A 15915-nucleotide genomic window follows, 5' to 3' on the forward strand; every position below is an offset into this window, starting at 1 on the left:
AGGAGGATTATTGGAAACTTAGATCTAGAATCATGTGGCTAAATGACGGAGACGCGAATACAAAATTGTTCCATATATCGGCCACTAATAGACGAAGGAGGAACAAAATCATATATTTTAAGGATGAGGCAGGAAATTGGATAAATGACCATCTTTCAATAACCTCTCATATTTTAAATTATTTTACAAATATTTTTACCACATCCCATAGCTGCTCTAATTGAAAAAATATGACTAGTATAAATTCTAGTAATGTTTTACTTGACCTTAGTCCTCTTGATGCACCCCTATTAGGCATAGAAGTTAAGAAAGCTATCTTTTCTTTTAAACCTTTTAAAGCCCCCGGTCTGGATAGACTTCACTCATTCTTTTATCAGAAATATTGGAGCATCTTGGGTCATTCAGTTACTAAGATATGACATGATATCTTCAGCACTCAGATAATTCCTAGGGAAATCAATAGAACTTTCCTTTGTTTGATTCCTAAAATCCCAAATGCTAACAACATTATGAATTTCCGTCCGATTGGACTTTGTAACACTATCTACAAAGTTATTACCAAAATCATGGCAAATCATATCAAGCCTTTCCTGGATAAAATCATTAGCCCTTTCCAAACCAGCTTTATAAAAAATAGAAGAGCATCAAACAATGAAATAATAATCCAAGAATTAATTTCTAACCTACGAAAATTAAAAGGCAGGCAGGGTCACATGTTATTGAAAATTGACTTGGAGAAAGCTTTTGATCGTATTGAAGGGTCCTTTGTCTATCGTGCGCTTAGGTTCTTCAATTTTCCTCCAAAGTTTGCAAACCTACTTATGAATTGCGTCACAACAAGCTCTATTGCAATTCTAGTAAATGGATCTACCACTACCTTTTTTGAACCAAGTAGAGGCATCCGGCAAGATGACCCTCTATCCCCATATATTTTGATCCTTAGTCTAGAATTGCTATCTAGATACATTGAGAATTAAATTGACATTTGCAAATGGGACACAATCACAATAGGTAGGAAAAGCCCTAGATTCTCTCATTTGTTCTTTGGCGATGATCTCACTCTTATGGATAAGGCAAATATAAAATCATGTCTTCCTGTTAAATCAGCTCTAGATCTGTTTTGCTCCCTATCCGGCCAAAGCATTAACCACTCTAAGTCCAAAATTCTCTTCTCCCAGAATTGCAACCCTACCATCACCAAGGAAATAACCAACACATTAGGGATCAAGAAAAGTGACCATTTTGGTATATACTTAGGTTTCCCAATTCTTAATAAAAACCCAAGGCCGACGGATTACCAATTTATAATAGATAAAATAAGGTTCAGACTTGCCTCTTGGAAGATGAGATTCATTAACATAGCTGGTCGAACCACTCTTGCCAAATTTTGTCTCAACTCTATTCCTAACTACTACATGCAATATACTATTTTACCTAAGAAAACTCAAACTCTTATAGACAAAATTCAGAGAGACTTTATATGGGGTACTAATGAAAGTAAAAAAGAAAATTCATCTGATCAAATGGTCACAAGTTTGCCCACCACAAAATTCAGGTGGTCTGGGCATCCATAGTGCTAATAATAAAAATATATCTAACCTAGCTAGTTTAGTTTGGAGACTCCTCTCTCAATCAACTTTCCCCTGGGCAAGACTAATTATCACAAAGAATGGAGAAAATGCCCTAAAGTAAATCCCTCATTTATCTGGAAGGCCATATTAAAAGGATGGGAAATATGTAATCAAGGGATAAGATGGTCTCCTCATATTAATTCCAACCTCAACATTTGAGATAACATATGGATCCCAAACACTGATAAGCTTAGGAGTATAATAGAGGGTCCCCTAAGACCAGATATTTACAACCTAAGAATCAAGGATATATTCCTAAACAATTAATGGGATCTCACAAAACTAACCATAGATATCTCTCCTAATATTCAGCAAAAGATCCTTAAAACCAAAATCCGTACAAAGGGTCCCTTAAGAGACATTGCTATTTGGTCTCTTATCCCTAAAGGCATATTCACTAGTAAAAGTTGTTACAACTTTATGGAATAAGTAGAAACAAATCATTTGGAGTATGATTGGATTTGATCCTTAACATGCCCTAATAAAATAAAATTCTTCCTATGAAAATGTCTACATAGTAGACTTTCATGTTGAAAGTACCTGGCCCATATTGGTATCAACATTGACCCAATTTGTCCCATATGTGACAAAGGAGAAATAGAGTCTATCACTCATATCTTCATGAATTGTTCCATTAGTGAAGCTCTTTGGAATAACTTAGGGGGGCTAACCATGCATGATCCTTCAAAAGGCCACTGGCTAATGCACTTAAAAAACTACAATATGCCTATAAGACATAATCAAATTGGCTGGAATTTTATTCTCCCCTTCGCCCTATGGGAAATTTGGATTACAAGGAATGCAAATAACCAAAACAATATGAAAAATATTATTTTCTTTAAAATGTATTGCAAAAAGTAGTAGAGTACAAGATGCTGCCAGAATACAACCCTCTCCCATCCACAAAATTCATATCCAAATTAAGTGGTAACGGCCTCCAAAAGGATGGTATAAGCTTAACGTTGATGCTAGTCATAACAACTTCCAAAGCTCCCTAGGGGGAGTAATCCGTAACAATAATGGGCATTGGGTCGTTGGTTTTACCAAAAACATTGATGCAATGGGATCATTGGAAGCTGAATTAAAAGCAATTAAGGAGGGACTAAAAACTGCCCACGAATGGAACTTGTTTCCACTTCAGATCGAAACAGATTGTGTAGAGGCCATTCAAGCTATACTATGTGGTAACAAACTATTTGATAAAATTGTTAATTTTTGCAGGTTGTTAATATACCAAGGGAAGGTGACCCTCCTCCAGCACACGTTTAGGGAGTGCAACAATGTCGCTCACACCATGTCTAAGATGGAAGGAAGCCCAGGAGTGAAGAAGAAAGTTTTTGTGGTAGCCCCAAATGTGGTTTTTAATCTTGTTAATCATGATATAGACAAAGATCGTTGTTTTGTTAAGTACTTATCTATGGATGATTGCAATAGTTTAACAAGCCTAGGCAATCAATGTGTCTTAAGTGACATACTATTAGGCAATGTTGTAACAAACACTACTTAGTTTTTAATATATATGCTTCCTGTTTGCTCAAAAATGTTTGAAGTTACATTTCTTCTTTCACTGTCAGACTACTATATATTTAGCATGGTTATACTATGTCGGACTTGTTAATTTTTATGACCTTATAAATGATTATATTGTATTTTCTTAATAATGGTTCCATTGCTTGCATGGATACTCTATTTGGATTATGGTGGGAAAATGAGGAACTATTAAGGCAATTTGACATGAATACTTTATTTGAATGTTTATTTTTTTTAAGCAAAAGAAGAAACTCAACTTATCAGCTCAAAACCAAAGTTTGAAATATCCAATCCGATAATCCGAAATTAAATTCAAAAAATTAAATCCAATTATTTGGATTGGATTTGAATTTTAGTTTATTCAATCTAAAGCCGAAAAGCCTAAATCAAAATTTTCATATCCAACTCGAACTACTCGAACACCCTCTCCTATATCTAACTGCTTGTGTACACAATATAAAGACATTCTAACCTTGCTCATTTATTACTCTTGAAATATATATATATATATATATATATATATATATATATATATATATATATATATATATATGTATTACTATTAGTTGCCATTTTTCCTATGAACCCTACAAATATTAGTAGATTATTCCCATTATTCATTTCTTCGTATCCTTTAGTCTGTATTCCTATTTTAATATTTTTTTCAAATTCTGCTAAGTTTATCATGAAGTTTGGACTAATATAGAATATTCCTCCATTATTGGTCATGTCTACTTCTGTTAAACCTATTATATATTTCTTTTGATCTGACCATCTGTCATCATATACCACGACTAGTACTTTAGTACCTAAATTCTTTCTAGTTAGTGTGTATGTGTGTGTGTGTGTGTGTATATATATATATATATATATATATATATACACACATAAATTTTACATTATAAGTGTAATTTCACCTGATATATCAATTTGTTTATCTTAATCTTTGTTACAAATCAAAATCAAAGCAATTTGAGAAAGTATTTGGAACAAGCTCTACAAGAGAGAAGACTGGAACCTTCCATTCAATTGACAGAAAATGTGACAAAATGAGTCTTCTAGCCAAAATGAAATGTTGACTAGCTATTTATACTAAATACAAAATTGAAGGCTATCTCTACAAAGTGACTATATGTGCAAGAATAAATAATGCTACTGAAGAAGTCTTCAAGGTGGGTCAGATTTGATGTATTGGGTTGAGTCGTATATTTGGGCCTCTGTACCAAGAACCTGGGCTTCAACAAACCCCCCCCCCCCCGCAAGCTGGAATGGACGCTAGTCCAAGCTTGGAAAGACAAGTAGTATGTGAAACACCTGGCAAAACCTTAGTGAAAACATCAGCTAATTGAGTAGCAGAAGAAATAGCATGCAAAGCAATAAGTCCTGAAGCAAGCTACTCACGCACAAAATGGCAATCGATCTCAATATATTTGGTGCGCTCATAAAACACCGGATTTTTAGCAATGTGGATGGCAGAGTGTTATCACAAAATACTAAAATAGGGGATAAAGAAGATATCCCAAACTCACTGAGAAGCCGAACCACCCAAACAATTTCAGCAACAACCTGACGCAAGGCCGTATACTCAGCCTCAGTGGAAGAAAGGGCAATAGTAGCATGTTTCTTGGACTTACAGGAGATAGGAAAGCCCCTAATAACAGTAGATAGCCACTAACAGACCTCCGGGATGTGGAACAACTTGCCCAATCAGAATCACAAAACCCAACCAAATTAAAAGTAGAGGAATTATTAAAGAGCAAACCCAATTGAGAAGTGCTCACTAAGTATCTCAACACATGCAGTGCAGCATCAAAATGAGGAACCCTAGGCTGTGACATGAATTGGCTGAGATGTTGAACGCTAAAAAAAATATCGGGCCTAGTGTGTTGAAGGAAATTAAGCTTACCAATTAACCTCCTATATGCAGAAGGCTCAGGAAGAAGCTCACCAGAATCAGCAGACAACTTGGAGTGAACATCCAAAGGAGAACTCACTGGACTAACATGTAGACAATTGAACTCTGAAAGTAAGTCCAACAGAAACTTATGTTGGGTGACAAGTAGACCATGAGGATGTTTAATGATCTGAAGACCCAAAAAATAATGTGCTTCACCCAAATCCTTAATTCGGAACTGAGCATCCAAAAAAGACTTCAAAGCAATGATTTCACTCAAATCATCACCAGTTAGAAGATTGTCATCCACATAAACGACAACAATAGTAATAGAAGTAACTGACAACTTAGTGAACATGGAATAATCATTTTTACTAGGAGTATAACCCCTAGATTGGAGAGCAGTAGAGAGCTTAGCATACCATTACCTTGATGCCTGTCTAAGGCCATAAAGAGATTTATTGAGTTTGCAAACTAAAGGCACAGAAGAGTCACTAGAAAGAACTTGCAAGCTAAGAGGAATTTTCATGTACACCTCTTCATCTAAATCACCATGCAAGAATGCATTATTGACATTTAGTTGGAAAATAGGCCAATTTTCTTAACAACAACAGTCAATAGACATTTAATGGTGGTAAGTTCAACAACAGGAGAAAATGTTTCAATGAAATCCACCCCCTCTTGTTGAGTGTCCCCCCTTATAACTAGCCTAGCTTTGTATCTTTTCACACTCCCATCTGCCCTCTGTTTAATTTTGTAGACCCATTTGGAAGAAATTGCCTTCTTACCAGGAGGTAAAGAAACAATGGTCCATGTGTTATTGGCCTCTAAGACCTGAAATTCTTTTACCATGGCATCCTGCCAAGCAGGATTGGACACTGCTTGATGGTAAAACTAAGGTTCAAGCAAGCAACTTTCATATAAAGACCGGCAATCCTTAGAAATTAAGACATTAGAGCAAACATAATCCTTAAGATAAAGTGGGGGATTAGAAGGTCTAGAGGACTTTCTCAAAGGAAGAAGGGAAGAAGAAGGAACTGAAGGGACTGGAGAAGGTGGGGTTAAGGAGACATGGGTAGAGGAAGAAGAATCAGGAGAGGAAACAAGAGGATCAACAGAGGTAGGGGTAGGAATAAAAGGAGGAGATGAGGAAAAGAAAGAAGGAGGAGAAGAAGGAGAATAAGGAAAGATAGATTCATGAAAAATGACATCTCTGAAAAAGAAAACATTATGTTTATCCAAATTCAACAATTTGTAAGCCTTCTTTGTCATGCTATATCCAAGAAACACACATGAAATAGTTCTAGACTTGAATTTGTCCCTATAAGATTTGGGCACAGTAGCAAAACATAAGCAACCAAAAACCTTTAGATGAGAATATGTAGGTGGAGATCTATACAGAAGTTCAAAAGGAGTTTTACGTTGTAACAAAGGGGAAGGAAACCTATTAATGAAGTAAGTGGCAGTGAGTATGCACTCCTCTAGTATTTAACTGGTAGTTTAGACTGAAAAAGAAGAGATCTAGCAGTTTCTAGCAAGTGTTTATGTTTCCTCTCCACAACCCCATTCTGCTGAGGAGTATGTGGACAAGAAGTCTGGTGGAGAATGCCTTGTGCTGAAAAGAATGAAACAACTTCAGTACTTGAACCTAGTTCAAAAGCATTATCAGATCTAAGTGTTTGAATGGAGGAGTGAAATTGGTTCTGAACCAAAAAAATAAAGGATTTCAAAAGAGTGAAAGCATTTGATTTGGTGGAGAGTAAATGAGTCCAAGTGGCTCTAGAAAAATCATCAACAATAGTAAAAAAGTATCTGAAACCATTATAAGTTTGCGTGTGGTATGGACCCCATAAATCCACATGAACAAGTTGAAAAAGAGCATTGACTTTAATAGAGCTATCAAGAGAAGAAAGTCTTTGCTGCAAACATCAGAGATAAAATGTTGTTTCTTGGAAAGTTTATCCTTAATGTGAGCAATTGACTTCATTTTATGAAAAGGCATGTGACCAAGCCTCAAATGCCAAGCCATATCAAAATCAAAAGCAGAATCAAGAGAATGTACACAATTGGAAACAGTTTTTTTTGACTTCAATGGTATTTACAATGTTATCATGACAAACTTTAGATGGAAAACAAGTAGAGTTGGCAGAATCAACATCATGACAAATTTTAGATGGAAAACAAGCAGAATTGGCAGAAACAACATCACTGGTAGATGAGTAGAAACAGAAGATAATATTGAAGGGAAAGACTCAGGCTGGAAGAGATACAACCCATTGGAGATTTTACCAAGAACCAGTGGCCTCTTCAGTGAAAGGCCATGTAAGATACAATCATAAGCAGAAAAAAGAGCTTTACAACTTAGTTGTAACAAAAGCTGATGCAATGATATCAAATTGTACTGAAAGGAAGGTACAAGTAGAACATTATGCAATAGTAGGTTAGTTGTCAAACGAAGAGAACCTGAACAAGTTAATTTAACTCTATAACCATGGGAAGTATGACTAAGTAAGGAACAACAAGAGGTTTTATATCAATTAGAAGAGATTTTTGGGGAGTTATATGATTAGTCACTCCTGAATATATTATCCAAGGATTACCAACTACTCTAGAAAGATTGCAAGCAAAAACACGACAGGTTCTAGTATCAACATAAGGAAACAAACCTGCAAAATTGGCAAATGCAGAAATAGTGGTGTCTGGAGAGATCTTAGATTGTTGGAACAAGCTCAGCAAATGTTCGTACTGCTCCTTTGTGAAACCATGGATTTTGGAATCAGATTGTTCACAGCAATTATCAGAGGAGAGAATATCTGGTTGAAGATCATGAACCACACTATGAGATTTTGAAACATGAGCATAGGCGGCGGGTTTTCTGAATTTGCTAGGTTAGGGAGCACTAGGGTAATCGTATAATTTGTAACATTTTTTGATACTATGCCCTGGTTTCTTGCAGTATTTGCACACCACAGTAGCTCTTTTAGAATCGAAATTGACTTTTTGAGGATATGACTTATGCACACCAGTAGTAGAGGAACCAACTAAAGGTTTCTGAACTCCAGTGAAGAATGAAGCAGATTCAGAAGAGAAGGAAGGAGGTACAAACTGAGCCTCACACTGACTCTCATCATTTAACAACATGGAATATGCAGTGTCAATATCGGGCAAAGGTTTCATTGCCAGAATATTCCTCCTAATCATGGTATATGTGTCGTTAAGACCCATTAGAAACTGATGAAGTTTTTGATCCTCCTCTAGTTTCTGGAAAGCCTCCTTGCATCCACACACACAATCAGGATAAGTGATTGAATATGCTAATTTATCCCATAGCTTCTTAATCCTAGAAAAGTAACCAGCAATGTTAGGATTTCCTTGAGAAATTGAAGACAAAGCCTTGCGTATCTGATAAACTTTAGAGTCATTGGGCCGCCCATATCGCTTCTCTATATCCTTCCACAATTTGGAAGCCGATTCTGTATACATAACACTCTCCCTGATCTCAGCTTCCAAACTGTTCAAAATCCAAGCAATTACCATATCGTTACAACGACACCAAGCTTCAAACAATGGCGAAGTTGAATTAGGCTTAGTGATAATCCCATTGATTATCCCTAGCTTATTTTTGCAGGACAAACCAATCAACATTCCCCTTCTCCAGCTGCCATATCCCATCCCGTTAAATCTATCAACCACAATAACTATCCCAGGGTTATCGGTGGGATAAAGGTACAACAGATGTGAGGGTTCAACAGAGGTCAAATCGGAAGCTATAGCAGGAGTGGAAGAAGTAGTAGAAGCAGACGTGGTATTCGGTGGTGCCATGATACAGTTCTAAAAAAAACTAGGGTTTCGAATTGAAAGGAGAAGCTTCGCAACGAAAACCCAGCCAAGCAAAATACAAATGAATTTGAATGTAATACCAACTCTCTTTACTAAATCGAAGAATCAGGAGTAGAAAACACCTTCAATGGTGTCAATTTCGAAGAACGTAGTCGGAACTATCGAAATCACCGCCGAAAAAAATCAAAATTGACCGTAAAGTTAGCACCGGACTGAAGTCGGATCTCCGATCTACCCAAATCCAGGCTCTGATACCATGTTACAAATCAAAATCAAAGCAATTTGAGAAAGTGTTTGGAACAAGCTCTACAAGAGAGAAGACTGGAACCTTCCATTCAACTTAGAGAAAATGTGACAAAATGAGTCTTTAGCCAAAATGAAATGTTGACTAGCTATTTATACTAAATACAAAATTAAGGCTATCTCTACAAAGTGACTATATATACAAGAATAAATAATGCTACTGAAGAAGTCTTCAAGGTGGGTCAGATTTGATGTATTGGGCTGAGTCGTGTATTTGAGCCTCTGTACCAAGAATATGGGCTTCAACAATCTTCAAGTAACTAATTTTACTTATAATGAATAATTAACTGTAATTATATTTTAAGTGATTTTATAATGTAAAATTGCTTTACATGATTAGTACGTGAAAGCGTGAATAGAAAAAGGAGGGAGTAGATATTCTAGTAGATGTCTAAGTAAAGAAAATGACATATTCTAGTACATGATTAGTCTGTTTGAGTTTGTACGGATTTTGGGCAATATGTATCTCTTCTGTCCAAGTAGCTATTATATTGTTGGGCCAGGTTCAATATTGTTTCTCTTTTGGACAGTGACAAAACCAAGGTCAAAGAGGCTTATGTAAAAGGTAGATCACTTGTACGACTTTAAAAGAGTGGATTTGGTTATGTCGTATGTGGTGACGATGCATTAGCTTTTGAATAATCAAACTTTTGCAATAAATTTCGATATTAGAAAAAGTCAAAAGTTATTATTAATTAGTATTGTTGGAAAAGAGAGAGTCAGTTAGAGCTATAGAGGGTGGAGAAAAATTCAAAGTATTTATACTAAAAGTTAACATCAGTAGTCTCTAAAAATCATCAAACATTCTCTCGAGAAGCAATCCCAATCCCGTAAGATTTTTTTTATTTGCTCTGTCATACATATATTTTGCTATATAGAGGAAACTTTCTTAATTATATTTCAAAACACCAGAAGAATCAGTAAGCGCAGAATCATATTGACGAATTATAACACCAGTGTTCTTCTCCTTCCTAGCACAAATCTTAAGAGTTAAGATTATTTTGAAGCTAAAATATGATCCCTATGTTTCAAATTGTTTGTCTTAATTTAACTTAGCATAAAGTTTAATTAAGAGAGGAAGATTTTTGAAATTTGTGGCCTTGAATATGCTATAATATTTATATGGCTATAAAACTTTTAAATTTATGATATTGAATAAGCGATAATATTTGTGTGGCTATAAAAGATTTTCATTAAGAAAATATAAAAGTGTACCAATCTTTTTGAAATGAATTAATAAGGAAAAGAGATTTTTTCGTTCTTATACAATATTTGAAACTTATTTATCAGAATTATCTTAATTTTGAATATCACCCGCCCTAAACAATGATTGTTTACGATTTATATACAATTCATTATTAATGCCTTAATTTAAGAGATTCAGCTACACCATTTTCTTTCTTTTTTTCTCTCATCTCCTCTTTTCCTATTCTCTGTCACATCTCTTTATATACAATTAATTATTAGTGCCTTAAATAATAGGATTCAGTTGCACCCTTTTGCTTTTATCCCTCCTCTCCTCTTTCCAATAGTGCCTTAACTGTAGTATATCATCTAATAATGTCGAGCCATAGAGACATAAAATAGTTCAAGACTTAATTGAGAACCAACTCTTATAAAACTATTTTAATAGCTTGAACCATAAAGTAGCGCCAAACCAAAGTAATAGAGACACTGACGATACACATCACCTAAACTAGAAAGTTGAATGTTTCAAATTTGATACAGATTTAATACATCTACAACAACGTATAAACTAAAAATAAATTTTTATATAACTAATAACATAGTATACAACTTATTTATAATGTATCTATAACTTTCATACATCATTGTTACCTAGTTAAAATATAACTACAACATCATACAACTTAAATACAATTTTTATATAAATAATATACAAATACATCTTTTGTATGTATATTGTGTATGATTTGTATATATTTTGTGTATGGTGTATTCTTCTTCTCTGAAATTCCAATCAAAACCTCCTCCTTTTGTTAATACAATTTTGATACATATCAATAAATTTATGTAAAAAGAAAGTATTTATAACTTAAACGCAAATTTCATACAACAATTCATACATTATACTAATATTTTTCAAGTTTCATATAATATCCAAATAAAAAATATATAATTACAACATAATACAACTTAAATACAATTTACATACAATTATAATACACTTCATCTTCGAGTTTCAATCTAAAAATTCATCCAAAATAACTATAATCTTCACCAAACACCCTCAAAATTGAGATATAAATTGAAAAAAAATTATTCCCGATCGTTTGCAACAAAACCCGATCAAAATAAATAATAATTTTAAAAAAATCAAATTCAAAATCAAAGTTTCGAAGCTTTTGATTGCTTTCAATAGTTGACGCGGCAAGGACAACGACTGGTTCGATAGTGATAAACGATGACATCAAATCTGGTATATTATTCTCTGGAGAAAAAAAAAGAAAAATTAAAGGAGATGAGAAAAGAAAAGAGAATTATAGAGATCCAAAGAAAATGTCGGATAGAAAAAAGAACATGGAGGGAGAGAGGGGAGAAAGATCTATGAAATTTAATTTTCACATTAAAAGGGTACAATTAAGGATATTAATTTAAAATTTATTTGTATATAACTAGTAAATTGTATATCAATTTGTAATTAAGTTAAAATTAAACAGTAAAAGCAAATAAGTTTCTGGTAAAATCTCTAAAAAGTGCCCACCTTTTTTTTAAATGGGGAAGTATACGTTTCAATGAAGGAGCAAAATAAATTCTATAATGAACTCCTTCCTTGAATTAATACTCAGCGGACCAATTCCTTCGCCTATTCTTGACACAAGACTCGAGTCCAAGAAATACTTTTTTAAAGAAACACATATAGAATTAAAAATAAAATAATACAGATTTGAATTCCATCATAAACAAAAATATGTAGGTGCTTTTTTATTTTTTTGAATTCGAATATTGGTATTTTATATGATTTGTTTTTTTTATTTATGGCAGAATAGTCCAATAAATTTTTTTTCTTCTAGTTGAGTTAGTGGACAATGCCCAAAAATTAATTCGGATCGTATCGAAATTAAAAAACAAACAAAGCAAAAAAGAGGACAGATGACCAATTAAAAGTTTATATCATAAAGTTGTAAAAGCGTTATTCAGATCAGAATCATACTCTGACAAATCTCACTATTGTTTTTTCTCCTTTAGAAGAACAACATTTAAAAATAAAAATAAAAAGATACTCCAAGTTCCGATGAATGAGCAAAATAATTTGTACCCAAGACTCCTGTCGAATTTTTTTTCCTTCTAAAAACATATAGAGCTAGAGAAAACAAAATAGAAAAAGAATCATTTGGTTTAGGGGCAAGTTATACAATGATAATTAATGTAACGGCCGTAATGTATAAATTAAAAATAATGCTCCATATGTTTCAATTTATTTGAATCTATTTGATTAAGTATAAAATTTAAAAAAAAAACTTTTAAATTTGTAATGTAAAATTAGGTACATATATTTTATGTGACTATAAATTATTACATAAAAGTAAATTATATATAAATATAATTTTTTTATTCTTTTGACTTAAATTAAAAAAAATAAGTGCACATCAATTCTAAAGCAGTGCATATAAAAGTGAAAACTCGCAAGTTGCAGCCAAACGACCCTAAAGTTGTCAAAGCGTCATTCAGATCAGAATCGTACTGACAAATCACAGCATTGTTTTCTCCTTCAATTCAGAGAAACAAAAAAAATTACAAAGTTTTTAACTTTAATTAATCCCTTAGAAATTTAAATTCGAAAGTTTACACAGTGGTGTTGGCACGTGCCGGCCTGCCACAGTGAATAAAGCGGGAAAAGGTGGAATCTAGATCCCCAACGACCAAATCTTCCCCGTCAAAACCGCGAACTTCTCCAAGAAAACTATGATCAACGGCTATAAATATTCCTTCAGATCCAACCGTTGAATATTAAAATCGACGCCTGACGTTAAATCCAAGTACCTCCACAATCTCACATAAAAACCGGTCCACTCTCATCTCTCCTTGTTCATCTCTGTCTCTCAAATTATATGTTAGTACTTCTCTCTCCAAAATAATATTTTAATAGAACTGCTTTAATCTGCGCAGTTAACTAGCCGCTTATCCTGCGCCTCCTCTGGCCTGAGAAATGAAGCCGAAGGGGATAGTAAAGAGTTTGATGAAAAGATTCAACGGCTGAGATTTTAAGATACTCAAAAATGGACAGTCTGAAAAGCCAGGGGAAGCTAATGAGGACTCAGTCTTCACTTCTACGGTCATCTCCAACTATCCGTTCGTCAATCCACAGCCTTAACTCCATCAACGAACTTGGAGTTGACCATGAACCGGACCTTGAAGAGCAGAAGCCGCATAAACCCGGTTCTATACCGGTTCGACCTGCTCCGTCTAGGATAGCTCCCATTCTTGCGATTTTAGCGGTTTCTACTTACACCCTTTTCGTTTTCTTTAACAGGGATGATATACCAACTTCAGAGAATCTGTTGTTAGCTTTAATTTTCGTAGCGGTTCTGCTTTTTTTAGCTAGCAAGAAAAAGCAGTCAATTCACCAAGGTTACATTTTTTTCAAACACTTAAGTGAAGCATACGGGAAAAAACTCGGGTTATCAGGAAACCAGTCGAAACCGGTCCAGTGGTTCATTGGGGAAACAAACAAAGAAGGGAACTTTGAGAAAGTGAACCGGGAAGGAGTTGAGGTATACAGCAATGGTGATTTCTATGAGGGTGAGTATCACAAAGGGAAGTGCAACGGTAGTGGAGTTTACAACTATTTTGTGAGTGGAAGGTATGAGGGTGATTGGGTTGATGGGAAATATGATGGTTATGGGATAGAGAGTTGGGCTAGGGGTAGTAAATATAGAGGGCAATATAGGCAAGGATTGAGACATGGCTATGGTGTTTACAAGTTCTATACAGGAGATACTTATGGTGGTGAATGGTGTAATGGTCAAAGTCATGGTATTGGGTCTCAGTCTTGCTCTGATGGTAGCTGTTACATTGGTCAATTTAAACGTGCTGTCAAACATGGCCTCGGTTGTTACCATTTCAGGTAAAACAAGTTCTATTTTTGTGTTGTGTTGCTGTAATTCTTGGATGCTTTTTTGATTCATGCTTACTATTTTGGGACTGTTGATTGTTGTTTGTTAGTGATGGATTAGGAGAGACAGCTGTGTAGGACAATGAATTCATAACTAATAACCAATGTTATTGTATTTTGAGTGGGAATACCAAATTACGCGATAAAGCAACTTGGACAGCTCAGCTACAGTGTTTTTCTTGTTTTGGGCTATGTAATTTTCTGTCATGTTGCCTAACGAGAGCATACTAATTCTTGCACCCAACTTTAAAATGTGTTTGTGAGGCACATACAACACAACCTGTTGATTGAGGGGAAACTTCATGGAAGAAGCTGAATTTTTTTCCTCTGTGCTAAAAATGCCACATCCTGTTTCATGATGAGATCAACCTGTGGAATCATTTGAATTCAATAGCTTCGGCCCGAATCATGTATAAGTGTTAAAAAATTTCCGCTAAATAAGTACTAACAAAATTGAGATTCGAATATAGTAAATCAAGTGACTTGTGGTAGAACCCATAAAGTTCAAATTTTGGATCTTTTTTGAATTAGATCATTGAGCTGACGAATCTTGTGGCTGTTTTCGTAGGAATGGGGATCGGTATGCAGGGGAATATTTTGGAGACAAGATTCATGGTTTTGGTGTGTATCACTTTGCAAATGGACATTGCTATGAAGGGTCATGGCATGAAGGGCGCAAGCAAGGCTACGGAATGTACACATTTAGAAATGGTGAGACAAGGTGTGGGGAATGGGATTCTGGCAATTTGAAAACTCCTTTGCCCCCACTTACTGATGCTGTCCTTCGAGCTGTTCAGGTAAGAAAATTACTTATTTTCTCATTTATTTAATACATATACCTTGGTACTGCTCAATCTTTGAATTGTCAATTTCTGATGCTTATTTTGCTGTGGGTTTTGCAGGCTGCTAGAAAGGCAGCAGAGAATGCAATTAAATTAAGGAGGGTGGATGAACAAGTGAACAAAGCAGTGATGGCTGCAAACAGAGCTGCCACTGCTGCTAGAGTTGCTGCTATCAAAGCAGTACAAAATCAGATGGATGGAAAATTTTGTGACACTAACCATTATTGAAGTTTCTCTTTTTGTTTTGTTTTACAACATGTAACAAGTTTGGTAAATGTAAATTTACTACGCCAAAGTATAAAATATTATTTTCTAGGCCACCCCGGCAAGCAAAATGCAAGCCGGTGGTTGAGTGTAATATTACTACTCTGAGTCTGAGGTTTACTTAACCACAATTGTAACTTGTATATATGGTCGTTCATCAAATGTATATCAGTGAAAATGAAGGTTTTTTCTCCTTTAGTTTCAACCTTTTTTATTTCACTTTCTGTGTTTTCTACCAAAATGATGGAGGATTAATTCACCTGTCTAAATTCTACTCAGTGTAATAGTTAAGTTTTTAAAAAAATATGGTCCTCGATGAGATAAGATAACACTCATATTTAGTGAAGAATTATGTATACAGTTAGACCTCTCTATAACATCTCTATATAACAATCATTCATTACAAAAATCAAATTTTTTTCGGAACCGATTTTTATATAATATTATAATATATATCCTATATAACAATATTTC

General features: G+C 34.6%; 2 protein-coding genes across 2 annotated transcripts; one reads left to right on the forward strand and one right to left on the reverse strand.

The window, feature by feature from the left end:
• Positions 1-4110: 4110 nt before the first annotated feature.
• LOC142170257 (uncharacterized) lies at positions 4111-8877 on the reverse strand. Its single transcript, XM_075232120.1, has 10 exons — positions 7992-8877; positions 7722-7868; positions 7238-7518; positions 6902-7141; positions 6549-6758; positions 5679-5913; positions 5484-5598; positions 4796-5444; positions 4486-4554; positions 4111-4179 (listed from the first exon to the last, which is right to left on the reverse strand). Exons 1-10 carry the CDS (start codon positions 8875-8877, stop codon positions 4111-4113), a joined length of 2901 nt encoding a protein of 966 aa, XP_075088221.1.
• Positions 8878-12855: 3978 nt separating this feature from the next.
• Positions 12856-15639, forward strand: LOC107767451 (uncharacterized). The gene is made up of 3 exons (XM_016586458.2): positions 12856-14287; positions 14904-15132; positions 15238-15639. Exons 1-3 carry the CDS (start codon positions 13440-13442, stop codon positions 15403-15405), a joined length of 1245 nt encoding a protein of 414 aa, XP_016441944.2. The 5' UTR covers positions 12856-13439; the 3' UTR covers positions 15406-15639.
• The last annotated feature ends 276 nt before the right edge of the window (positions 15640-15915 follow it).

The sequence above is a fragment of the Nicotiana tabacum genome, chromosome 16, assembly GCF_000715075.1.
Source record: "Nicotiana tabacum cultivar K326 chromosome 16, ASM71507v2, whole genome shotgun sequence".
Taxonomy (NCBI): domain Eukaryota; kingdom Viridiplantae; phylum Streptophyta; class Magnoliopsida; order Solanales; family Solanaceae; genus Nicotiana; species Nicotiana tabacum.